We start from the raw sequence: 25,844 nt of genomic DNA, 5'->3' as shown, positions 1-25,844 counted from the left end.
AGAGGGAGCTCAGGGCTCAGGTGAGGCCTCAGCAGGGGTGGAGGGTACGCTAGGCAGGGGAAGGCTTTGCCTTCCCACCAGGCATGGCCCCGCCCACACTCCAAGAATGCCTGCGATAGGTGTCCTGGGGGCAGAGTGCTGGGGGCTGGAGAGGCTGGGGCCGCGTCTCCTCCTCCTCCCTCTCTGTGGTGCTGGGGGGGCGGGACCTGAGCAGAAGGGGCGGGGCTATGAGCTTGCCTCCACCCACACCCCATGGGCCTCAGGCAGAAGGGGTGGAGCCAGTGGGCCAAGGGGGGGTTCACCTGAAGGGGGAGTTCACCTGCTGCCCATGACCGGGGGCGGGATAAACCATCTGCCTAGTTTTAAAAGGTGCCTGATACATTTATGAACAGGAGCATGTGCCCAGGTTAGCGGCAGTAACTGGGACTTGGGCTCCGTGGCCTAGGACGTCCTTCCAGTCGTGACTGCCCCGTGGCTAACGTGGCTCTGGCACCGGTTCGTGTCTCCTAATGTGGCCAGCCTGTACACTTTTTAACACGGCCCCCTGCAAAGCGGACCAGACCCAGTGATCTTCATGCACTTGGCTCTGCAGGACCGAGACTGTGCATCTTTCTCTTCCCCCCAGGTCGTGGCTTAGGCTACGTGCTAAAGGAGTTATTCCAGCCCTCCAAAGGGATGAGACCCGCCGTGCCTCGCACGCTGGTGCTAGTGACCGACGGACAGTCCCAGGACGACGTGTTGCCACCAGCCAGAGCAGCCCACGCGCTAGGTAAGAATCTCTGGGTGTGGTGTTTATTGGGGGGAGGGAGTGTTGGCCCTGGGGAGGAATGTTAGTATGGCCCTGGGGAGGGGCTATTTTGAAATAGCAGAAGTGGAGCCCCTATTCTGAAATAGAAAAAACCCAGGGAGGTTGTGGAATCTCCATCTGTGGAGATATTTAAGAGTGAGTTAGATAAATGTCTATCAGGGATGGTCTAGACAGTATTTGGTCCTGCCGTGAGGGCAGGGGACTGGACTCGATGTCCTCTCAAGGTCCCTTCCAGTCCTAGTGTTCTATGATTCTATGAAATCGCTATTTCGGAATAGGCGTTATTCTTTGCAGAATAAGGGTTACAGAAGTCGGAATAAGCCTCCCGTTCTTTCGAAATTATTCCGAAATAATAGAAGCTCGCAGTGTTATTCCGAAATAACTTTGCTATGCAGCTAGACCCTAATGGACTTTTGGCTGGGTGGGCTTGGAGCAGCATTGTCCGACGTGCTAGTCACTCCTCTGAGCAGTGTGTTATGCTGGTTTGGAGTCTCTGTCCCGTCCCTGAACAATAAGGCTGTGTCTAGACTGGCAAGTTTTTCCACAAAAGCAGCTGCTTTTGCGGAAAAACTTGCCAGCTGTCTACACTGGCCGCTTGAATTTCCGCAAGAACACTGACGATCTCATGTAAGAAATCAGTGCTTCTTGCGGAAATACTACGCTGCTCCCGTTCCGGCAAAAGTCCTTTTGTGCAAAAACTTTTCCATTAAAAGCATTTGCGGAAAATCATGCCAGTGTAGACGTAGCCCAAGGACTTGTGGAAGTGTTCCGCGCTCAGCCAGGAAGCCCTCTCCGCAGGTGGAGACTGATCTGTCCCTGCCTGTGTGAGGACATCTGAGCCACCAACTCCACATGACAAAGGGGAGCAAAAGCCTTAGGGGTTAAGAGGTCTCCGCACATCAGTGTGAACGATTTCTAGTGGCTCAAGACAAGCTGGAGCGGGGAGCCGGGATCTGAGCATGGATTTACTTTGCCAGTGAGATTTTCCAAGCAGATGGGTGGACTCAACCCGGCAACGCCCGTCAATCAGGGCCAATGGGCACTGTGGGATGAAACCTCCCACCCCTCCCGGGCCAGTTTGGAAGATCTCCAGCCGTATGCCTTTTCTAACACAGGCGCCATTTGTTTCAGGCGTCCGTGTCCTCGCCGTGGGGGTCTCCAGAGCCGACCCCCAAGAACTGAACAGCATCTTGTTACACCGCCACCCGCAGAACGTTTTCTACATCGGCACCTTCGAGGACTTTCCCCACATCATCCGGGAGGTGATCGAGACCCTTTGCTCCGATGTGCCTCAGGAAGAAGCCCGACCGCAGCCCGGAGAGGTGAGCCGCTGTCTCCGTCAGCCTACACTGGTTCCATGTCTCTGCTCTGTTTTCTGCTGGGAGTTTGGGGTAGAACCCGGCTCCCTTCCCAGGATCATTTCTGGCAGCGAGTGCCCATGCTCCTGCCCCTGTTTTCTGATTCAAAGCAAAGCCAAAAGAGCTTAGTGGGGAGGGGGAGCTCAGTGGTTCGATCATTGGGCTGCTAAACCCAGGGTTGTGAGTTCAATCCTTGCAGAGGCTATTTGGGGCAAAAATGTGTCAGGGATGGTACTTGGTCCTGCTGTGAAGGCAGGGGACTGGACTCGATGACTTCTCAAGGTCTGTTCTAGGAGATAGGCAATCTCCATTAATTCAAATTTAGCTGCAGGACTGGAGGGATCCGCGAGAGGTCACCTGGTCCAGTCCCCTGCCCTCACAGCAGGGCTAAGTATTAGAAACAGGCTTTGGGGCTCATGCTGATCTTATTTATTATCCGCTGGAGTCAGCTGGCCATCTTAGCATCGATGCTAGCGGTGTACAACAGGCACGGAGGAAATCAAAATCTGTCCTTTCCCCGGCTGTCAGTGAAGTCAGGGGCAGATCCATGGCAGGGGGAAAAACTACATGAGCGAATTGCAGTCGTCTCCCGGTGACGGTGGGGTGCACAGTCTGCCCGGGGAGTGTGATGTCAGTAGTTGGTAACCCCAAATACCCACAATCCTCTCGGATAAGGCAAAACTCTAACCCGGGGGTCTCCAACCTTTTTGGGCATGAGATCACTTGTGGAACTGAAGTGCAATCCAAGATCTACGTCACACCCGAATCCCCTGGCCCCGCCTCCTTTGTGCCCCGTCTCGGAGGCCCCGCCCCCTGCTCACTCCGTCCTTCCTCCTTTTCATTCGGCAGGGGCAGTGGTTTGGGGGGCAGGCTCTGGCCTTGGGTTTAGGGATTTAGAGTGCAAGAGGGGCTCTGAGCTGAGCCTGGGGCAGGCAGCTGAGGTGCCGGAGGGGGTTCTAGGTGCAGGATCTGGGAGGGTGTTTGGATGCAGGGGTGCTCGGGCTCCAGCTGGGCCCCACTTACCTCGGGTGGCTCCTGGGGGGGTGGGGCAGTGGGGCTAAGGCAGGCTTACCCCACCCTGCCCCCACACTGCTCCCCAAAAGCAGCCAGCAAACTCCCTCCCAAGTCCTGCTGTGCCCCTCTCTGCTCTGTGGATAGGTACCGAGCGGAAGGGGGGCACCCTGATATCAGCGCCCTCCTCTCCCTCCCCTGCCCTGCACAGCAAGCTCCTGAGGGAGCAGCTCCAAAGCGAAGGGCAGAAGATGAGCAGAGCAGCAGTGGGGGGCGGGGCAGCTGAAGAGCAGGCACTTGACAGCCACTTGGCCAAACCAATCAGGGTCCCCTGTCAGAGGCTCCGAGATCTGCCAATCGATCGCAATCGACTGGCTGGTGACACTGCTCTCACCCGAGCTGCATGTTGCAGTTGGCTCTGCAGGAGACGGTCAAACTGCAGCAGGCTGGTGGCAGGGAGAGCAACTCAAGGGTCCGTGATCCGGCTCCTGCCGACCCAGAAACCCAGCGAGCGGAGGTAAGAGGAGCGATGGAAGCTCCGTGGAGTGTGTGGGCGGGAGGGGGGAGCGAGCAGCTTGCAGTGAGCACCCTGACTCGTTTGGGGCTGGCCCTCCGTCCCCTCGGACTCCAGCTCTGTGCTGGCGTAACCACGCTGACTCGAAGGAAGCGCCATCGGTGGCCACGTACCTCCGGAGACGTGGGGCCGAGCCCTGGCCTAGGTCTCCAGGCGGCCACATTTGGAGAGCTCAGCCTCACACCCGCCAGGCGCAGGCCACAACCACGCAGTGTCCCGAGGCACGAGGAGCCACCAGCCGCCTCTCAGACCTCAAGCCCTTGCCTTGCCGCGGGCTGGGGTGTGCCCCATAGCGGGGCCTTAAGCTAGGTATCGCGCCTCCTCCATCCACGGTCAAATCAGCGGCTGTATGTCCAGATCCAGAAGGCTGGCTCTGAGCACTCCTGCCCCCTGCTGGCCACTGGCAAACCCATCGCTGCAAGCGCACCTGCGTTGGCGTGGGCGGCAGGTGTCAGAGGTGGAGGAAGGCAAGGCCTTTCCAAACTGCCTGGATTCCCCCAGGCCGTCCCCGCACTAGACTGTGGGAGCAGGCCAGGCCCCGAAGCGGCAGTGAAAGGGTTAACAGGCTCACGTGGCTAGTACCTGATGGGAATTCTGCACATTTATCCCTTCTGGATCACAAGGCTGAGTCCAGCCTTTCTCTGTCCTAGCGCAGGCACAGCCCAGCTACAGGGCTCTCCTTACCCATACACAGAACATGCAGCTGCGTAGAGCGCCCGAAAATTTGAGGCATCGCTGGGTCTTAATGTCCCCCCCGGTTCGGAGGCTCTGCTTCCTCCGCAGAGGATCTCATGGACTTAGGGAGCAGTGCTATTGTGGGATACCAGAAAGAGCAGGCGTGCGCCAACCCCGGGTCTATCCTGTCGGTGTCTGAATTCACTGTGCCAGTCGACAGGCCCTGAGTTTAAAATGTGCGTTTGAAATATTTCAGGCGTGTGTTGCTGAAGATGATAAAATCACATCTCGAAACATTCGTCCTCCTCGCAGCGGCCATGAGGCAGAGAGGCACCAGTAGGATGCACATTGCACCTCTCTAAACCAGACCGCTCTGGTCCGGCCACCTCTGTAGTCCAGCAGGGCCACGGATGTTCCGGGATCAGAGAGCCCCAAGGGCACGATGTGGGGGGAGAACCCAGTGTGATGGGAGATCGGGAGCCCAGTGTATGGCTCAGCTGTGTTGGGGGGGCAGGGCAGGAGTTGGTGGCAGCTCAGCTGGGTTGGGGGGGTGGGGCAGGAGCTGGCGCTCGTTTAGCTGTTCTGGGGCTTGGAGCCAGTCTGCAACTCAGCTGGGCTAGGGAGGGTAGGAGAGGAGGGGCAGAGCCTGGAAGCCCGGTGGGGCAGCAGGGCAGAGGGGCCAGAAATCATCTCCCTGGTCTGGCAAAATCCCTCCTCCGGGACCAGTCTGGTCCTGAGGTTGCCAGACCAGGGAAGTCCAACCCGTAGCAATGCGCAGAGCCCCATAAACCCTAAGGACAGCCCTGCACAGGTAGCACATCTGCTTTTGCACCCTGGAGCCACTGGCTACGTACTCCAGCGGGCAGCCTGTGCTACCCCAGCCACACGGCTCTTTTTAGCACGGAGCTCAAACAGAGCGGAAGCATCCACCTGCCCAGGCTCACATCCAGCAGCAGCGTAAATGTTGCCGGCGTGTCCCCAGGCCCCAGCTCCGTTCTGTACAACAGGATCACAGCAATATCTGGCCCCAGGGTTGTGAGTAGGGCTGGTCTAAAAGTGTTCCATCCAACGGGCTTCCACCTGCAAATGGCAGTTCAATGAAACTCATGGTTTTCTTCACAAAAGCGTATCAATTCAGATGCAATTTCGTTTGGGGGGGGGGAATGTTTGGAAAGAATGACGTAGAAAACGCTAGAATGAAACATTTTAACATTTCCGAACGGAAGCTTCCGTTTTTTTCATTTTGAAATGATATTTTTTTATAAATTTACTTGATTTCATAAAAAAAAATTAAAAATTAAAATTGGTGAAAATCGGAACGATGGACCTGAAACAAAGGGGTTATTTTTTTACAATTTGGTTTTGCAAAACTTTTCATCCCAATTTAGAACCTTTGGTTTGTTTGTTTGTTTTTAAAATTTCTATATTTTTTACAAGGTGGAAAATCCATTTTCCTTCTAGCTCCAGTGGTGACGATAAATACGTTCAGGATTGTGAGATGCTCGCAGGCTACAGCAATGAGGGCCATATAAATATCTTGGAACTTTAGGGATCTAATCCCCCTCTCTCCCAATCCCACACCACACTTTGTCGCTATCTTCAGGATCAAGCTGTTAAAAGTTAGACAAGTTACTCCTTCTGTCCTACCTATGTGCTAAAAACTCAGTTGCTTGGCTACATTAAAAGGAGACTATTCAAAACAGGGCAGAGAGCGCTTTTGGCCTAGAAGGGGAAAATAGGCTCTTCTTTATTTCATCCTGCCAACTTCTGATCTCCGTTCCAGTGATGTAACTCCCCAGGAGGGGTGGGGAATTGGGGAGGAGGATGTATTGAGGCAGCACCTAGAGCATTGGTTCCCAAACTTTTCGGCATCACACCCCCTTTTTGATTTTTGAAAAACCCTCACACCCTCCTCCTCCAAAATAGCAGCAAAACTTGTTGAGCAAAAAAACCCAAACAAACCCAACATACTGACCGGGGCAGCAAATCTTGATGCGGGGGGTTGGGTCATCTCATGCCCCCCCAGGAATTTCTTCACACCCCCCCAGTGGGGCACGCCCCCCAGTTTGGGAACGCATGAGCTAGAGGCTGCAGACCCACTGCGCTAGGTGCTGTACAAATACATAACAAAAAGAGGAGAATTCTTACCCAGAGAGGTTACCATCTTGTTGCATTTGTGCAGCCATCGGCTTGGGAACTAGGGAGTGTGGGGCGATGCCAGCCCCACACCTGCTCACTAGCCTGAGGTCCATGCAGGGAGCCCCGTTCCCAGGCCTGCACCTGGTGCCCTGCCCCGAGATTCCGCTCCACAGCCCTATGCCCCTGACTCAGATCCTAGCCAGCATCGCTGCTCTCCAGCTGCCAGCCCCATGCCTGGGACTCTGTGCCCGTTGCACTTCCTCAGACCTGCTGAGGAACAAAGGGTGGGCTGGAGCAGGATTGCTTTGGGGGTTGTTATTGGTACAGATTCTTAAGAGTAAAACAGTACTCACCCACTCATCACAGTCATGCTGGCCGTTTGGAGTCAGGCCGCAAGTGCGGTGTAGATAATTTTTGATTTCGCTGGTGGTTGGAGTGCTGGCCAGGCGTCCGCTTCCTGGAGAGTCAACCGTGATGTTCCTTGGGAGATCCGTTCGGATCTGCAGGAGGCTTTACTTCTTTGGGCCGGTCCCAGGTTTCTGCTGTGATATTGCATCTTGTCCGAGAGAGAGAGAGAGCTTTTCTGGCCGCTTCTCAGTTAATTTATCTGCTTGCAGGGGCTTTGCACGTCTTAACAGGTTGCGGATCTTAAACTGCCTGTGATTGGGTCTTCCTCATTCACACGTTACATACATATTCATAAGCAATATAGTTTCTAAGCAGCGTTGGGCCTCATGGCCTTGAGGAACAAGAAATTGCATTGTACTAAAGAGAGCATACCAAAGGCATGATAGAAAAACGTAACGTACATTATAACTAAGAAAGCCAAGGTCAGGGAAGAAGGGAAAAGCAGGAGTATGTCGAGTCCACTAGATGCCAGTGGAGAGGAGGGAGGGGGGGTCGTGTCTGACTGGTTACAGTGCCAGGCCCCCCCAGTCCCACACCTGGCACTCTGCACCCCGGACCTGCGCCACTGCGCCCCGTGCCTTGCTCCCTGGCCACTGGCCCTGCTCCCTCTCTTAGCTATGGCCCTCCTGTGGCCAGGCCCCATGGTCACTCCTAGCTGTGGCTGCAGCTTTGCCCCCGTTTCCCCTGTCCGGGTCCCCCCTCCCAGAGACGGGGCAAGGAGACTGGCTTTCAGCACCCCCGTGGTGGAAGTGTTCTAGGCCCACTGTGTGCAGCTGAGAACAGGAGCTGTTGTGACATAGGCCAGCTGTCCAGGAAGCATTTCCCAGGCCCGGTGACTGAGCGGACCCTTTCCCTGTCCCAGTTTACGCTCCCTGCGCCCTGTTCTGCAGTGCCTCCTCATGGGACTCTAATTCTGCTTCCTTGTCATGCAGGGTGCAAGGGGCCCACCTGGGAAAGCGGTGAGTACGATCCGAGAACATCCTCCGGGGGGAACCAGGGACACGCCCCCGGGGATGGGAAAGCAAAGCCCAGCATCAGAAAGGAGGCTAACAGGCCTGGGGTGTGACCGTTTCCTCTGGCAAGTGCCATTTGTTTTCCTGCAGAGGATTAGATTTCCAAAGGGAGCCAGGGACTGGAATACATTGCCAAGGGAGGTGGTGGAATCTCCCTCTCTGGAGATATTTAAGAACAGGTTAGATAGACATCTGTCAGGGATGGTGTAGACGGAGCTTGGTCCTGCCTTGAGGGCGGGGGGCTGGACTCGATGACCTCTCGAGGTCCCTTCCAGTCCTATTATTCTATGATTCTATGATTCGCCCACCTCCTAAGATGCGCAACGGCTGACAGATGACTACACTGCCCTTCCAGGACTTTGGGGGGGCGGGGTGATCGGTGTTTCCGTGGAGGTTGACAATGGTTGTTTCTCTTTTTCCTTTCCGAGAGCTTCACCGGCGTGCCGACGGGGGGTCGGTATGATCCCTACGGCTTTGCTGTAAAGGGAGAGAAGGGAGAGCGGGTGAGTTGCGCAGCCGCTGTGATGCACTGGCTTGATTAGCACACGGCAGCCAGGGAATGAATCGTTACAAAAGACATGCCCCACTCTCTGGAGCAGTAATCTGTCCTCTTCCCCGCTGGCTTTGACCATCAAGCAGGGAGGAAGGCATGTGCGAGAGACAGTCATGCATGGCCGGGAGTGACACTTTATTTTTAGTTTCTCAAAGATTATTCTCCTTGTGAAGACTGCAAAACCTGCTCTCTCCTTAGTAGTAGTCTGTAGATTCTGGTGTTAGTGCCCTTCCGCTCAACGCCAACTAATGGTCCTTATCTGCTTCTTTTGACGGTCGTTAGGTGCTTATAGAGTCTATCAGTTTTGCCTGTTACATACCAGCTCGGTGTTCCCTCTGGATATGTCTGCACTACCCTCCTATTTCGAACTAGGAGGGTAATGTAGGCATACCGCACTTGCAAATGAAGCCCGGGATTTGAATTTCCTGGGCTTCATTTGCATAAGCGGGGCGCCGCCATTTTTAAATCCCGGCTGGTTCGAACCCCGTGCCGCGCGGCGACACGCGGCACGATCTAGGTAGTTCGAACTAGGCTTCCTAGTCCGAACTACCGTTACTCCTCGTGGAATGAGGGATGGATGACCCCGGCAGAATTCCGGGCTTGGCAAACTCCATCAAACCGATTTTCAAGGTCACACAACTTGTCTAAGCTGGGAGATCCTACTTCCGGTGGGGATCCAACCTCAGAGGAAACACTGATGAGTTTCTCTAGGGAAAGGGAAGCCGGTGTCGGGGTTTTATTAGCACATCCTCTCCCACCTCTGTCCAAACAGCTACCGTTGACCAGTTATTCGAGGCTGGCAGTGCTAGCAACTCTACCCAAGCCATGCCCATGTCTCTGACCTTGTTGCTTTCCCTCTATTTAGGGGCTCCCTGGGAAAGATGGAATTCCTGGGTTGCCGGGACGACCGGGGCGAGCAGGCCCCCCCGGCTCCCCCGGGCTGATGGTAAATATCTGGATTAATGAGCATGGTCAACATTGGGATTAGAAATGGGGGGAAACGACCTTTTTCTGGTATTTGCACATCTGTGTTTCTCCCTCTTGATTTACAGGGGCATCCTGGGACCCAAGGGGATCTGGTGAGTATTCTGAACCCGCAGGGTCTCCGACACTCAATGGCAGGCGTAGAACCCGTGCTGGACCAAGCACAGGACTGCCGTGGAGTGTTGCTTGTTGAAGTGCCCCATCAGTCGTGCTGTGCACGATGGGGAGTCTGATTCTACACCCATGTTGCACGGGTGTTGCCTCTGCCAAACTGCGCCTGCCCTGTAGCCGAAATGAGGCCTATCAGAGAAGCATCACCTTGCGCAGGACCCTGCCTGAGGCTGGGTCGCTTCTTCTGTCGCAAGGGAGCCGTGCACGGACTTTCTACCAGTCAGTGCAGAGGGTAACGCCCGTGACTTAGCGTCGTGCCGGCTCGCACTCACTGGAGCTCCGTGATTGTGATAACATGCTGGCTAAGTGCTTGTGATAAGGTCGCCTGCCAGTGGCTGACTCCAGGGAAGCTCACAGCCGGCTCCCTGTGGTTCAGGTGCAGCTCTCCAGCTGAAGCCCCGCTGTGTAAATGTTGTGCCTGGAATTGGGATAGCGGCACATTCATTTCACTCGGATGCGTTTGGTTTTCCTGAGCAAGGCGCTTTCCCTGAGGCTGCCACCACAGGCGGGCCAGTCACAGAAACCCCCATTGCAAAGAAACACCCCTTCTGACTCCATTTAGAGGGGTCCCTGTGGGTGCAATGACCCATCATGGGTCACCATAGCGGGGACAGAACCTGTGACCTACAGCGCTAAAAGCACAGCTGTCAACCACTTGAGCCAAAGGAGTAACATCTTACCTGCATCAGCCACTAGGGGGAAACCTGTAACACCCCCCACTAGTGGGTACCACACTCCAGTTGATGTGGGTACCACAAAGGCAGGAACCTGTTTAAGGCATCGTTCAATGGGCCAACAAAATGTGTCCCCTACTGGAGACGGGCTGACAGCTTCGGAGGCGGCCGGACGGAACGGACGGCAGAGGGTTTAGAAGAGATCACCTCACACAAGGGAGTGGCAGTGCTCCTGGGTGCTGGCTTCACTCCGTTATTTACCGCTGTGTGGTTTATTTTAAATCCCAGGGACCACCTGGATACCCAGGGCCGGCGGGGCCGAAAGGAGACAGAGTGAGTTCCCTTTACGTGTTTGCCATTGCCATGTACAGGTGGGACCTCCCTGCTCCGGCGCCCTCAGGACCTGAGTGGTCCTGGATGAGGGATTTTGTCGGACCAGGGGAGGTCATTTCTGGCCGCCTCCTTCTTCCCCCGCCCACCCGTCACCTCCCCTTATTGGGCTTCCTGACTCCCCTCCCTCCCCCACAGCCTAGCTCAGCCACGCGCCAGCTCTCGGCCCCTCCCCAGCCCAACTGAGCTGTACACCAGTTGCCTATTCTCTCCCCTCCCCCCCCCACCCCCCCCGCAGCCCAGATGAGCCCCAGGCTGGCTCCCACTCCCCTTCCTCCCCCCCGCAGCCCAACTGAGCCATGTTCTGGCTCCCTCCCCACTCCCATCACAACCCAACCGAGCCAGGTGCCGGCTCCTGGTCCCCACCCTCCTGCAGCACGCCAGGACTCTCTGATCTTGGAACATCCGTGGTCATGCTGGGCCAGAGAATCCCGGATTGTAGAGGTGCAATCTGTACTCCCCTCTTAGTAAGTTGTGTCCACCCCACTGCGCTCTACTGGATAGAATCAGAACTTTTCCAGTGCATGTCTCTGGCCATGTACAGCTGATGGGGGTTCTGTGGGCCCGGGCCCTGGGAAGGTGAGGTCTGAGTACCTCCTCGGGGACAGTGACGTTCCCCGTGACCACAGTGTGCAGCCACAATGACACCAGTGAGTTGCTGTCAACCACGAGGGCAGCACAGCTGTCCCGGAGGCAGAGCCTGTAAAATGAACAGGCCCAGAGGGGGTGTGGATTGTAGCATTGGGGAAGGTTGGTTCTTGTGGTCCCTGCACTCAGCTCTCACTGGGCATGGCATGTGGGCATGGGCGGGCGAGGAAGGCCTCTGGCCTGGTTTGTAAAATGATGGAGATAAATCCCACAAGGGCTTGAGTGCAGGTCAGGTTGCACCTCCACAGGTACAGGCAATCGCAGCTCCCATTGGCCAGGAATGGCCATCTGCGGCCAACGGGAGCTGTGATCCCCCATACCTTCGGAGACGGAGTAAATATGGTGGTGTGGGAGCCAGCCAGGAGCTAACCCTAGCAGATCAGATCTGGTCCATGAGCTGGTATTTGCCCATCCCTGACCTAGATGGAGGTACTGTAAGGTGGATGCATAATTGGCTGGTTAACTGTTCCCAGAGAGTAGCTATCAATAGTGCATAGTCATGCCGGGAGGGCAGGCTGAGAGGAGTTGCAAGTGCTTTGGAGGACAGGATTAGAATTCAGCATAACCTGGACACAGTGGAGAAATGGTTTGAGGTAAACAGGGTGAAGTTTAATTAGGACAAATGCAAAATACTCCGCTTAGGAAGGAACAATCAGTTTCACACATACAGAATGGGAAGCGACTATCTAGGAAGGATACTGCAGAAAGGGATCTAGGGGTCATAGTGGACCACAAGCTAAATACGAGTCAATAGTGTGACACTGTTGATCCAAAAAAAAAAAAGCAAACATCATCCTGGGATGTATTAATAGGAGCGTTGGGAGCAGGACAGGAGAAGTCATTCTTCTGTTCTACTCTGCACTGATTAGGCCTAAAAGAACTGGGTTTGTTAGTCTGGAAAAGAAAAGACTGAGGGTATGTCTACACTACAAAGTTAGTTCGAACTAACGGACGTTAGTTCGAACTAACTTTAATAGGTGCTACACTAGCGCTCCGCTAGTTCGAATTTGAATCGAACTAGCGGAGCGCTTAGTTCGAACTAGGTAAACCTCATTTTACGAGGACTAACGCCTAGTTCGAACTAGCTAGTTCGAACTAAGGGCTGTGTAGCCCTTTAGTTCGAACTAGTGGGAGGCTAGCCCTCCCCAGGTTTCCCTGGTGGCCACTCTGGCCAACACCAGGGAAACTCTATGCCCCCCTCCCGGCCCCGGACCCCTTAAAGGGGCACGGGCTGGCTACGGTGCCCGTGCCAGGTGCAAGCCTGCCAGCACCCAGCTAGCAGACCCTGCACCTGGCACGGCACAGAGCCACCCACCCGATGCCCCCCAGCCCACCCCCTCTTGCCGGGACCAGGCTGGCGGCTCCCGGGAGCTTGCCCTGGACCGCAAGAGGCGGGCACCTTCCTGGGCTAGTGCGGACATCGTGGACCTCGTCCACGATCTCCACACTAGGCACAGGAAAGTGGCCGTCTAGGGCAGGAGAGCTGCCAGCCTGGCCACCCAGGACCAGGTGTGCATGAAAATCAAGGGGGTCCACTGAGACCCCCGACACTGAGCCCTGAGCTTACAATGGCCGTCCTGGGTCAGACCAAAGGTCCATCTAGCCCAGTAGCCTGTCTGCCAACAGCGGCCAACCCTAGGGACCCTGGAGGGGATGGACCGAAGACAATGACCAAGCCATTTGTCTCGTGCCATCCCTCTCCAGCCTTCCACAAACTTTGGGCAGGGACACCACTCCTACCCTCTGGCTAATAGGACTCCATGGACCCAACCTCCATGACTTGATCTCACTTCCCTTTCAACTCTGTTCTAGTTCTAGCCTTCACAGCCTCCTGCAGCAAGGAGTTCCACAGGTTAACTATTTGCTTTGTCAAGAAGAACAACTTTCTCTTACTAGTTTCAAGCCTGCTACCCATTCCTTTCCTTTGGTGTCCTCTAGTCCTTCTTTATGGGAACTCAGGAAGAACTTTTCTGAATGCACCCTCTCCACCCAACCCCTGCTTTTAGAGACCTCTATCCTGTCCCCCCTCCGTCTCCTCTTTTCTAAGCTGAACAGTCCCAGTCTCTGTAGCCTTTCTTCATCTGGGACCTGTTCCCAACCCCTGATCATGTTAGTTGCCCTCCCCTCTCCCAGCCTTTCTCTTCCCCTCTCCCACCTCCTTTTCCCAGTCTCCCCCAGTTTTTTTCAATAAAGACAGAGTCAATGTTGGAAGAAACGTTATCTTTATTTTGTACATCAATAAGAAGGGGGGCTAGGGAAGGGTAAGTGGAAGGAGGTGAGGGAGGAATGGGGTACGAGCCCCCGATGGGGAGGACTGGGCTGGCTCTGCGGGCTTCTGGGGGTGGAAGCTCTCCTGCAGCCCCCCAATTACTCCCTCTCCCCAGATGGCAGCCTGCGGCAAGTGCAGCCGGGCTGATGGCCGAGTGGTGTGATGTACCCAGTGTGGGCACTCAGGGCACTCCAAGCCAGAAATTCTTTGCAAGCGGGGCACCCCTTAGAACTGTGTGTCCGGGGTAGGGGTCGGGACCCTTTAAGCGCAGCCCTCGGCTAGCCTGAGACAGCATCTCCATGCTCTAAGTCCTCCTTTTATGCCCTGCCGGCACTGCTTCCGGCCATCCTTAAGCCCTGTTCAGAGTCCTCTCAATGTGGACTTACTAGTTCGAACTAGCAAAACGCTAGTTCGAACTAGTTTTTAGTTCTAGATGCGTTAGTTCGAACTAGCTTAGTTCGAATTAACTAATTCGAACTAAGTTAGTTCGAACTAGCGCTGTAGTGTAGACGTACCCTGAGAGAGGACATAACAAATTTCAAGTATCTAAAAGGGTGTGACAAGGAAGAGGGAGAGAAATTGTTCTCCTTGGCCTCTGATGACAGGACAAGAAGCAATGGGCTTAAATTTCAACATGGGAGGTTCAGTCTGGTTACATACTGGAATCCATTGCCTAGGGAGGTTGTAGAATCTCCATCACCGGAGATATTTCCGAGCAGGTTAGACGAACACCTTCCAGGTATAGTCTAGACCAGGAGTGGGGAACCTAAGGGCCAGGGGGTGGATGCAGTCCTCGGCTTGCCTGGATTTGGCCCTCAAGGCTTTGCGCCCCCCCCCCCCCAGCATTAGGGAACCTGCTGTTCCCCTGGGGGTCTGGAGCGCACAAAATCTACCATCCTGCCCCCTTTAGGCTCTGAGTGTGCGAGGGGAATGTGGGGACTCTCTTTCTGCTTCTTAGTTGGGGACTCAGTTGGGATTTTTTCCTTTTGCTTCTCACTCGTGTGCACCCCTCCCCCCGATTTTTCTGTGGGTCAGTGGCCCCCGACCAAAAAAAGGTTCCCTCCTCTGCTGTAGACAGTGCTTGGTCCTGCCGTGAGGGCAGGGGACTGGACTTCATGACCTCTCCAGGTTCCTTCCCGTTCTAGAGTTCTGTGATTCTACAAAGTCTGCAAAACTGAGTTTGGCCCATGGAGCAGCCTCTGATGTTTTCACGGGCAGCCGTCCTGACCCCCAGAACTAACACTGAGTGAATGGGGCTGACGGGGGGGGGGAGAGGAGCAGCTCAAACACGCAAAGGGGCTGGCCGGGGGCAGGACACTTGGCCATGCAGGGCAGAGGTGGGTGTGGCAGTGACATCACAATGCCCTTTGCAGCGCTTCAGCTTATTGGTTAAAGGAGGTTGGGAGGCGGTGACCTCACAGAGAGTCTATGACAACGGCCGGGTGGGACAGGCTGGAGGGCAGGGGGCAATGTCAGAGACCCCGATGGCTTTGCCGCTGGCAGTCTCCTTCTTGAGGGCTCCCCTTGAGGACCGAGAGAGAATTCAGGGTCACCTACATGAACACGTTGGAGTTTTGTCCTGTGCCATCACTAGAAGACAGACGTCCCTGTGGAGAAGGTAAGAGCCTCCAAGAGGCTTGGTACCTCTGCAGCCTGAGCCACATGGTACTGGCCACATTCAGGGCACAGAAAGCACTAAGTTAAGGTTGGAAATCCTCCCCCCCCCCATCTCCACCCTTTGTCCCTTATAGTCACTGGGGACACTGCAGTCCATCACTCACAGGCGTCTCGGTGCTGATTGGCTGAGCTGGGGGGTCTAGTGATAGGAAGGAGACTCTGGACTTGGTTTTTCTCGTTTAAGACCCAGCAATTAAGCCAGATCCAATCAGCTGCTTGGGGAACGGTGCTGCTTCTCGCCCTTGCTTGTCTCGGAGCAGTTCCCGAGTCTCTCTCGGGTTCTAGGGCTTCCAAAACACTGGCTGAATACCCACTAGGGACGGTTGCTGGAGCTCACCTGAGCTGCCTTTACTCTGAGCAGTCAATAGGTGAAACTCCAGACTGATGGTTCATTAGAAAGTCCCGACTCCTGGGTCCTGTTCCCAGCTCTGCCCCTGGCTGCCTTTGTGACCTAAGGCAAGTCCCTGCACCGTTCTCAACCTGAGTTTCCCCATCAGTTAGGAGAACAACCCTCTCCTACTTGAGTCACGGCGGGGGGCAGTTGGGGAGCTGGGAGGGTCCATGTGAGAGTGTCACTAGCTGTAGTGTGTGATCAGAGGTGTCCTATCACGTGGAATCATTATGGATTCAGACATCGTGCAGCAAAACTCCGTTTTCCCAACCTTCCATTGTGCAGTTTCCACATTAACTGAAAGAACAGAGCACACAGGTCCAGAATCCAGAGATTTCTCCTATGGCCACTAGATGGCGCTGCAGCCTCACACGTTCCCATTCCCTGGATTATCCGAATTTTTGATTACCTGGCCATGGTCCCATGGAAAATGGGCTTCTGCCAGATAGTAGCTGAAATATTCTACTTTATGGGCATTTTCGTATTTTAAATTATTAAATGGAGCAACTAATTAGCCCGGATTGAAGCATCTTATCTCGTTTCCAGATCCAAGTGTCTCCTCTTTGTGTGCCATGAGACAATGTAACCGTATGTGACAAACAGAGGATGCTTTTGTTTTGTAAGAAAATATTTTTGCAAAAAAATTCCATAGCACCACAGAAGATTAGGGTTGGCAAGAACCTCGGGAGGTCATCTAGTCCAGCCCCAGCTCAAAGCAGGATCAGCCCCAACTAAATCAAGCCTGGCCTTAAAAATGTCTAGAGATGGAGATTCCACCCCTCCCACACAACCCATCCCAGTGCTTCCCCATCCTCCTAGGGAAATAGTTTTTCCTAATATCCAACCTAGATTTCTCCCATTGCAACCTGAGACCATTGCTCCTTATTCTGCCACCTGCCACCACTGAGAACAGCCTCTCTCCAGCCTCTTTGGAACCCCCCTTCAGATAGTTGAAGGCTGCTGTCAAATCCCCCCTCACTCTTCTCTTCTGCAGACTAAACAAGCCCAAATCCCTCAGCCTCTCCTCATAGGTCATGTGCCCCATCTCCCTCATCATTTTTGTTACCCTCTGCTGGACTCTTTCCAATGTGCCCACTTCCTTTTCTGTTGTGGTGGGGGGCGGGCTGAAAAACGACTCCTTCGAACAGAGGTTCCCAACCTGTGGTTCGTGGGCCCCTGGGGTTCTGCAAGGGCACTGCAGGGGGTCCATGGACACTTTTTAAAAGCAAGGCTTGGGCCCACCAGAGCACGTGGGGAGAGGCAGCAGCCGTGCGTGCTGGGACATGGCTTGCTTTTAATCCTGTTCTCCAGAAGCTAAGGGAGCGTGGGGCATGCCACACATGCCTCTTTCCCCTCGCTCCCTTAGCGTCCGGGAAACAGGATCACAAGCAAGCCATGACCCGGAGCGCACGGCTGCAGCCCTCCTGCCCTCCTCAAACCTAGTTTAAAGCCCTCCTCCTGCATTAGCCAGTCTGTATGCAAAGGAGTCAGTATCCAGTCTGTCAGTCACACTGTTTCTATGCCTGTCTGCCTGTCAAGCAGCCTCTGGAGCCATAGAGTAACTGACGAATGAGCGAGGAGGACCAGCTCCTCGGCTGGTGTGAATGGGTGAAGTTTCATTGAAGTCAGTGGCACCTTGGGGGCCAACCCCAACTGTGAATCGGACCCTGTGTTTTGCAGCAGGGCTGCATGTATCGCGTACAGGGCTTCCTCGAATGAAAATCCGAGCAGAAAATCTCCGTGATGCCCCAATAAACCGCTGTGTCTCCTGCTTCCTGTTGTGCAGGGGGAACCGGGCTATGTGCTGGGAGGAGTGGAAGTGATTCCTGGCCGAAACGGACAACCTGGCTCTCCGGTGAGTATAACCCACCTCCCATTTACTGCTGGTGTCTCCACATGGTGTGTGCTCACCACAGATCTCAAACAAGGCCTTTTGTAATAGCTGTAGTCTAATAGCGGCCACAGGGACTCGGGTAGGATCAGGGCCCCGTTGTGCTCATCCCTGTACTTGCCTGTATGGCACAGGGCAGAGCCCATTAGGATCAAAATGGGGAAAATTGCTGCATGGAGTAGGGCTATAGGTGACTAGTCGACTTTTGCTTATCGGATAGTTGACTAGTCTCTCAACTAGTTGCTTCCCCCCCTTAAAAGCCGGTTTCCACCAGCACCATCTCCACAGGGGAGCAGGGGAGACGGGAGTAGCAGGGATCGGGCACAAGCCAGGAATCAGCCCAGTTCCAGATGCTGAATCTTTGCTGGCTCTTAATACATTTAAAAATCAGAAGCGCAGCGGGGGGACGGGACCTAGAATCAGCTATCCCAGCTCACGCCAGGTCCACCCTGCTATGCACCAGCCTTTGAAATGTATTAAGAGCCGACAGGTGGGCTCACATCCCACCCACCTACCTAGGAGGGATGAGACAGGACAACCAACAGCCAGGCCGCCCCAGTGGAAGGCGGGATAAGGGACGCCCTGAAGGTAAGTTGGTAGAGTGGGGCTGTCTGGGGCCGGGAGCCAACCCCACTGTGACTCCCCCACTTATTGACCAATCCACTAGTTGATGGAAAATCCCTTGACTAGCTGATTAACTAAATTTAACCTCCCTAGCATGGAGACAGAAGATTATGGACCTGGCCCTATGTTGCATTAAGCCTCTGCTAGGGGTCTATGTAAGATTAGGGTTGTTAACCCCCAAATCCTGATGGACCACTGCTTTCTGGCTCCTTTGTCATTTCACCAAGATCCTTCCTCACGGCCTGGCCTGGGCTGCTGGCGGTGTTATTGCCTGCGCTTAGCCAGCTGCTGCCTTTCACCCCAGAGGTGGCAGCATTTCAGTGCTGGGTGCATGGATCTCAATATGTATGTTCTAAATCCTCTTACGCCCTCTCGGCATTTCCTGCAGTGTCCTCATCCCCTCTTTCCTCTGCAGCCATCCTTTGTCCTCCTGAGAGCCAGGTTTGGGTGTCTCACTGTCAGTGTCTCTCCATGCCGCTCAGTGATTGGCCTGCGAGGTCCCCACTGAGGGACCTGGGACACTCACCCTAGGTCCATCCGCTGCTCTGGGTACAGCCTGTGTCTCTCAAATGTCTGGCTTGAATCATTTCAGGGGCAGAAAGGGCAGCCGGGAGTTCCCGGAGCAACAGGACCGCCCGGGCCACAGGGACCACCTGGGATGTCTGTGAAGGTGCGTGCGACTGGGAGGAAGCCATTCGCCTGCTTTGCTCTGCCATGGACACCTGGGGACATGTGCTCAATGAAGGGGAATTAGCCATGTGGCTCTTGTCAAGGCAGGGGGAATCCACCCAGCGAGGGAGCAGGCCAAGTGACCCTATGCCATTGACACCGATGGGGCTTTCCTGGTGACATCTGTGAGTGCAGGATCCGGCCCCTCCCTATAGCTTGACCTCTTATCACTAGACACTGGGGTCCAGCCGCAGTCTCAGGGGATGTAGGGGGCCAGTTTGAACGCAGCCTGGGCAGGAGCGAGTGCACGTTGTTACCATCTGGGCATGGTTGAGGTGAAATATTTAAGCCTGGTTTCCATCTGTGCAGCATAGTTTTAGGAGTGGCCTCCCTGCGCAGTCACCCCCGTGGAGAGTGTTAGTAGAGGCAGAGTAGGTGGAGTAGGGCTTGAACTCCCCTCTTGCCCCCCGACATGGTCCCCAAGTTGGCTCTCCAGGGTTGAGGCCTCTGGGCTGTGCAATACAGTGGAAGCTCAAATTGCAATTATGCCTGTCCTGGCGGGGGGGGGGGGGGCAAAGATATTCGGCCTATGGGACTGTCGGACCCATTGATAAATTCACAGAAGGAAACAAAAAATCCAACCCTGACGCTTGCTTTGAAACGGCAGCAGAGCACAAGCCAAGAGGTGAATCCTGCAGCATCTTGCTTGGGGGCAAACATGGGAGGTAGCTCCCTTCACTCACATTGGGGGCAGGATGATTCCTGGGGGAGGGGGGCAGACTCCAGCCCAGATTGTGCGAGTCTACGAGAGGAGGCTCCAGCAGAAGGGTGAGGAAGAAGAAGGAAACGAGAGTGCCCCTGTCTTGTTTTGAGACTGTGATGTTCCCTGTCCTCTGTTACAGGGTGAGCCTGGAGACGCAGGCCGGAGAGTAAGTAGCTGAGATTTACTCCTGGTTTCATTCCCTCTGTCTGTCAGACCTGAGGAAGATCTGTATATGGCTTGAGAGCTTCTCTTTCTCCATTAGAGGGTGGTCCTATAAAAGACGTCCCCTCAGCCACCTCGTCCCTCTCTAATATCCTACGACTAGAGACCTACCAAACTCGGAGTCCATTTGGGACAATTTCATGTCCATAGTAAATTTCAGGATTTTGTCCATTTCATTCTGAAATCTCACCGTGGGGCGCCCACTGACCTCTGCCTTGCTGCCTGCAGAGCTGGGCCCTCGATCAGCAGCCGCTGCTCTCTAGCCACCCAGCTCTGAAAGCAGCTGCGCAGAAGTAAAGGTGGCAACACCACAGTCCCCCCACTAAAATAATCCGGCAACCTCCCAGCAGCTCCCTTTTAGGTCAGGACTCCCAGTTTGAGAAACTCTGGTCTCCCCTGTGAAATTAGCATGGTATCGGATAAAAGCACATTAAAAGGCCAGATGTCACAGTGCACGATACGTTCTCCAGAGCCATGAGTTTGGTAGGGCTCTACCTAGGACCATCACTGTCCACAATAACACAATAAATCGGGTATGATTCTCCCCTGCGCTTCTGCTTTCCGCTGCAACTTGTGCCTTGGGGAGGCCTTCGAGGGTCTCCAAGGTGCCATTGTCTCCGGAAGGTTCTTTAATGCCTGGGAATCACTGGATACAGGATTAATACTGTGGGTTGTCTGGAAACGTGCGTTGTTCTAGGCAGTGCGAACGTCTCTCATGTGTTTCACAGGGGCCTCGAGGGAAAAGCGGCGCCAAGGGTGACAAAGGAGATGCAGGAGAGGCTGTGAGTACACACCGGTGGTGAATTTTTACCGATAGTCACGTTGGGCCAGGCAGTGTCTGTCAGACGCAGGCCGTTGCTAGGGCAGGGTGGAGCACAATGCATCCTGTCACAAAAGCATTGTCCACCGGATCTACACCCCTGTTTGCTGGGTAGCCACGGGTCACATGCCCTCCATGTACACACCAGATAGCATAGATACTAAGAGAGTCACAGGGGAGAAGGCTGGGAACACATGAAGACAAAGGTTACGGTTAGTTATTTTCTTTCTTTCTTTTTTGTAAGGGAGCTAGAATTAAGGGAAGGGCAGTTTGAGTGAGCTGGAGAAATGTGCCAAGCTTGCTAGCCTGCAGTTAGACAACGGGAATACTGTGTCCAGTTCTGGGCACCGCGTTTCAAGAAAGATGTGGAGAAATTGGAGAGGGTCCAGAGAAGCGTAACAAAAATGATTAAAGGCCTAGAAAACATGAGTTATGAGGGAAGACTGAAAGAACTGGAATTGTTTAGTTTAGAAAAGAGAAGACTGAGAGGGGACATGATAGCTGTTTTCAAGTACCTAAAAGGGTGTTACAAAGAGGAGTGAGGAGAATTGTTCTCCTTGGCCTCTGAGGACAGGACAAGAAGCACTGGGCTTAAACTGCAGCAAGGGAGGTTTAGGTTGGACATTAGGAAAAACTTCCTAACTGTCAGGGTGCTTAACCGCTGGAATAAGTTGCCCAGGGAGGTTGTGGAATCTCAAACGCTGGAGATATTTAAGAGCAGGTTAGACAAACATCTATCAGGGATGGTCTAGACCAGGCATGTCCAAAGTCCGGCCCGCGGGCCAATTGCGGCCCGTGTTCCGGTTTAATACGGCCCCACAGGTAATTTGGCAATATCTATCTTTTATGGCCCCCAACGAATCCATATGTATTGAGATGAATACATTGTAAAATCTCAGTTAATGTCAGTTGGTCTAAATCAGTTATAAATATATTTGGACACAACATGTATACTTGGTGTTATGTTCCTGTTCATATTTTTTGAACTTAAAAGTTGACAGACAACCTTTATTACCAATAATATGTAATGTACTTTACAATGTTCCTGACATATATTTCAGCTTCCTGGATTTATTTTTTCATCTGGCCTTCAGATATGAAAGGCAGAGTGATTTAACACCTGTTTAGATTTGTCATCCATGTGACGAAATGAAAAGTATGCCGTTTGCAATAAACTTTGCATAAAATAGTTAATTTGCATTTAATTTTAATGGTTCAAAGAATGTCAGGCAAAATGGTCGGCCCTCACGCATGTTCACTTCATCAAATCTGGCCCTCTTTGAAAAAAGTTTGGACACCCCTGAACGGTGCGTGGTCCTGCCATGAGGGCAGGGGACTGGACTTGATGCCCTCTCGAGGTCCCTTCCTGTTCTAGTATCTATGATTCTATGAATTTCTGGGTTGACTGTGGCTTGGAAGCTGCAGTCAAAGCTGCCAGGGGCTAAGAGCTGTGCTCTGAGAGAGGCATCAGGAAGAGAGCTGCAGTTAGAACTGGCCAAGACAGAGGCCCAAAAACTGGAGACAGCGGAGAAAGCCAAGGAGCAAGGTGTCTCTGGGTAGCATCAAATCCCCCTTCTTGGAGGGCAGCAGCTTTCACTGGCGGAGACGCTGTATGAGCTATTTCTCAGCACACTGTGGGGGCCTTGCTTTTATCGTGTGGCTTGACACTAGCCCTAAATGCCTTGGGCGTGAAAGGCACGGCATTTACCCAGATTCTCCTCCTCCGTCACAGGGCAAACCTGGTCTGCCGGGGCCCCTCGGGCTGGATGGTGCTCCTGGAATCGCTGGACCCAGGGGAGAAAAGGTTATTACGCTTGCAAAATATATTTCCTCTTCACCTGCTGAACGGGGACAGAAATAGCCAAGTCACCATTATGGTAGGACGTACCAGGTGTGAGGAGGATGGAGATGCATTGTCACATCTCCCCTTGCTCCATCGACTTGCTGCAGCCAATATCCTGGGACAGACCAGACATTGTCTGTCTCGCCAGCCTTCCCTGTTCCTCCAAGCCATCTCCTCCCTGGATATCTGCATTGTTTGGCAACCAGGGCCTTCTTCTCTCCTGTGGGATGGTCTCTTTTGGTGTCCCTGCCTCCTTTATTCCCCATCCTCTTTCAAATCTCAGCTGAACCCTCCATAGTCCTTTTCTTAACTCGTCTCCCCTTCCAAGCAATTGAGGCGGACCTTATAAACACACCCCTGTAATGCCGAGGTGACGCCACTGGGCACCTCTCCAGAGAGAATGGTCCTGCTCTAAATTGCTGGCCCCCAGCGGGAGTTCAGAGGGGCCACTGGAGATAGGAATGATTTCAGTTACAGCCCCTTTTTGTGTGTGTGCGGGGGGGGGGGGTATATCTCTTCTGCCTTGGGAGTCTCACCTTCACTTTGGCTGTGCTTGCTTTGCAGGGTGAGGCAGGGATTGGCATTCCGGGCACACCTGGCCGTAAGGGAGCAGAAGGAGGAAAGGTATGTTAAGTCTTTGCAGCCTGATTTGTACATGTGCAACAGGTAACCTCCGTCCTTCCCTTTTTCCTTCAATGCTCCAGATGTAGTTATTGAGGAATTGAACCAAACCCCAAAATCTGGCCTTCTCTAGCTAGGAGGGCCGACTAGATCAGTGTATTTTAAGTTGTGTTCCATGGCAGTTGGAGGTATGCTGTGGAGAACAACAGAGTTCAAAATGGCTGTCCTTAAAGGGGGAAGGTGACCTCTTTTTTTTTCTCTCTCAATAACTTTCCCCTGACCTTTATTTTTTTTTTCTTCAACAAAAAATCCTTGGTGTTCCTCATAAAAAAAAAAGTATTGTTTGGTGTTCCTTGGTCTTAAAAAGTTTAAGAAACACTGGACTACATGGTCATAGGTTACATAGGTTAGAGAAAATGACCTATGAAGCCAGGCTTCATGAACTGGGCTTGTTTAGTTTGGAAAAAAGAAGATTAAGGGGGGACATGATAGCGGTTTTCAAATATCTAAAAGGGTGTCACAAGGAGGAAGGAGAAAATTTGTTCCTCTTGGTTTCTGAGGACAGGAGAAGGAGTAATGGGCTTAAAGTGCAGCAGGGGAGGTTTAGATTGGACATTAGGAAAAAATTCCTAACTGTCAGGGTGGTCAAATATTGGAATAAATTGCCAAGGGAGGTGGTGGAATCTCCCTCTCTGGAGATATTTAAGAACAGGTTAGATAGACATCTGTCAGGGATGGTGTAGATGGAGCTTGGTCCTGCCTTGAGGGCGGGGGGCTGGACTCAATGACCTCTCGAGGTCCCTTCCAGTCCTATTATTCTATGATTCTATGATTCTATCCATACATGAAGATCAGGGTGGAGTTCCCACCTCACATAGATATACTCGTGCTAGACCTCTCTGAGCAACGTTTATCTGCTCTCAGAGGAAATTTTCTAAATTTTTCGGTGAGAAAATCTAAACATGTTGGCCGAATCCGAAATATTTCAAAATGAGCATGCTGCCACATTGCCTCATGGGAGTTTTCCTTGCCTCATGACCCCATTCTCTTCTGGGGTTGGACTGCCAGGAGGGACTACATTTTCCATAAAGCACCACGGCCAGAGGCTCCCACAATGTACTACTTCCTGTCTCCAGAAGGGGAGACCATGGTGCATCATGGGAGATACAGCCCTGCATTCAAATCTCTGCCAACCATTGAAATATGTTTTTTCCATTATTGTCAAAATGTTCCTGCTTTTTTCCCACCAGCTGTAATGGCTCAGAGAAAGGGTCAGTGGCCACCAACATTTTTATCACGATGTTTGCTCATTAGCATGGGATGTCTCAATGATTAAAACAGTGATAGTGGTGCGAACCTTGGTTTCCCCTGTGGTTACTGTGGTGGAACGAAGCTACCAGGAGAAAGGTGTTTGGCAGCAAAACCCAGTGTAGACACAGCCTCGTTTGTCAGACTCAGGCTGGACCTGGAGTTTCTGAGCAGCTGGACTTAGCAAACTGTTGCAGGAGACACCGAATAGGTGGGGGATAGGGCCCACCCAAATCGGCCCTTTGTAAATAGCTGGGTGACAGCGGGGAGGTGTTTGAAACTCATGCACTGCTGCGGGGGCTGAAAAAGGAGAGAAACACAGAAGGGTGGAGATGAAGAAGAGGACAGAAACCAGCAATGAGTCCTAGAGGCTGAACTTTCTTCTTTCTCTGTTTCAGGGGGACGTGGGACCACCCGGAGCACAAGGACAAAAGGCGGGTATTGATATCACTCGTCAAAGTTGAACCTGTGCTAGGGGGCTGGAGGGGGGGAGTTGGAAATGGTCTTATGATGGGGAATGTCAGAGGGACATCACTTGTGTCCTTGCACTCTACGCCACTACCCAGCATTCAAAACCAGCAAAAGGAAATCCTCCTTCACACAAGGCAAAATTAGACTGCGGAACTCCCCGCCACAGGATAACGTTCAGGCCAATAATCCAGCAAGACCCAAGAAGAAAAGATTTTAGGTTGTAAATTAGAAGGTGGTTTCTATCCACCAGAAGAGTAAAGTTCTGGAACGGCCTCCCTAGAGGAGTAGTGGAAGGCAAACAGCCTAAGTAGATTTCAGATGGTGCTTGATACATTTATGAATGGGACAAGATGATGTGACTCCCTATAATAACGGCTGGGCTCCAGGACACAGGAGGCCCTTTGAGTCCTGTATCTACGTTCCTATTTCTAGAACTAGCCAGAATAGCCAGCGTGGCAGTAGTTAACGCTAACGCACATCCGTTTTGGAAGAGATTAAAACTCATGCTTCAAGGCTTAATCCAATCTCTGACTATTAGGATGAGTCTGAAGGGAGGGACCCATGGGTGGCAGGTGGAGGCTCAGTTGGGGAAGGAGAATCCCAGCCCCACCCCTTCCACACGAGGCCCCGCCTCTTCAGCAACCTTTGCCACCCCCCGCAGAGCCAAGCCCTGCCCAACCCAGCACCATCCTGCCTGGCCACCTGGAGAACTGGGGCTGCATTGCGTTCCCAGCCTTCCCTGGTGGCCGTGGAGTGCAGGCATTTTTGGGAAGGCAATGACTTCCCTTGCCTACATTACTGCTGCCCACATGAGGGGCGGATTAGCCCACATCTGCCTCACATCGGCTGGGAATGCCTTCCCCTGGGGC

General features: G+C 53.3%; 1 protein-coding gene across 24 annotated transcripts in view; it reads left to right on the top strand.

Moving 5' to 3' along the window:
• Positions 1–25,844, top strand: part of LOC102464061 (uncharacterized) — a 274,304-nt gene that overhangs the window by 74,090 nt on the left and 174,370 nt on the right. For 23 of the 24 annotated variants that reach the window (XR_012902993.1, XM_075925546.1, XM_075925539.1 and 20 more), the window contains 15 exons: positions 626–769; positions 1,940–2,130; positions 3,590–3,694; positions 7,906–7,932; positions 8,415–8,489; positions 9,405–9,485; positions 9,592–9,618; positions 10,657–10,701; positions 17,530–17,598; positions 18,851–18,928; positions 19,830–19,856; positions 20,641–20,694; positions 22,465–22,536; positions 23,140–23,199; positions 24,903–24,938. Coding sequence is in view for 23 of the 24 variants with exons in the window: in XM_075925546.1 (XP_075781661.1) it covers positions 626–769; positions 1,940–2,130; positions 3,590–3,694; positions 7,906–7,932; positions 8,415–8,489; positions 9,405–9,485; positions 9,592–9,618; positions 10,657–10,701; positions 17,530–17,598; positions 18,851–18,928; positions 19,830–19,856; positions 20,641–20,694; positions 22,465–22,536; positions 23,140–23,199; positions 24,903–24,938 (1,091 nt within the window). In the remaining variant the exon portion in view is untranslated. The remainder of the gene's footprint in view (positions 1–625; positions 770–1,939; positions 2,131–3,589; positions 3,695–7,905; positions 7,933–8,414; positions 8,490–9,404; positions 9,486–9,591; positions 9,619–10,656; positions 10,702–17,529; positions 17,599–18,850; positions 18,929–19,829; positions 19,857–20,640; positions 20,695–22,464; positions 22,537–23,139; positions 23,200–24,902; positions 24,939–25,844) is intronic. The other variant, XM_075925506.1, reaches the window with a different exon arrangement.

This window comes from Pelodiscus sinensis, chromosome 1 (assembly GCF_049634645.1).
Source record: "Pelodiscus sinensis isolate JC-2024 chromosome 1, ASM4963464v1, whole genome shotgun sequence".
In the NCBI taxonomy this organism is placed as follows: Eukaryota; Metazoa; Chordata; order Testudines; family Trionychidae; genus Pelodiscus; species Pelodiscus sinensis.
Note: the sequence above shows the minus strand (reverse complement) of the source record. Positions and strands in the feature narration are given on the sequence as shown.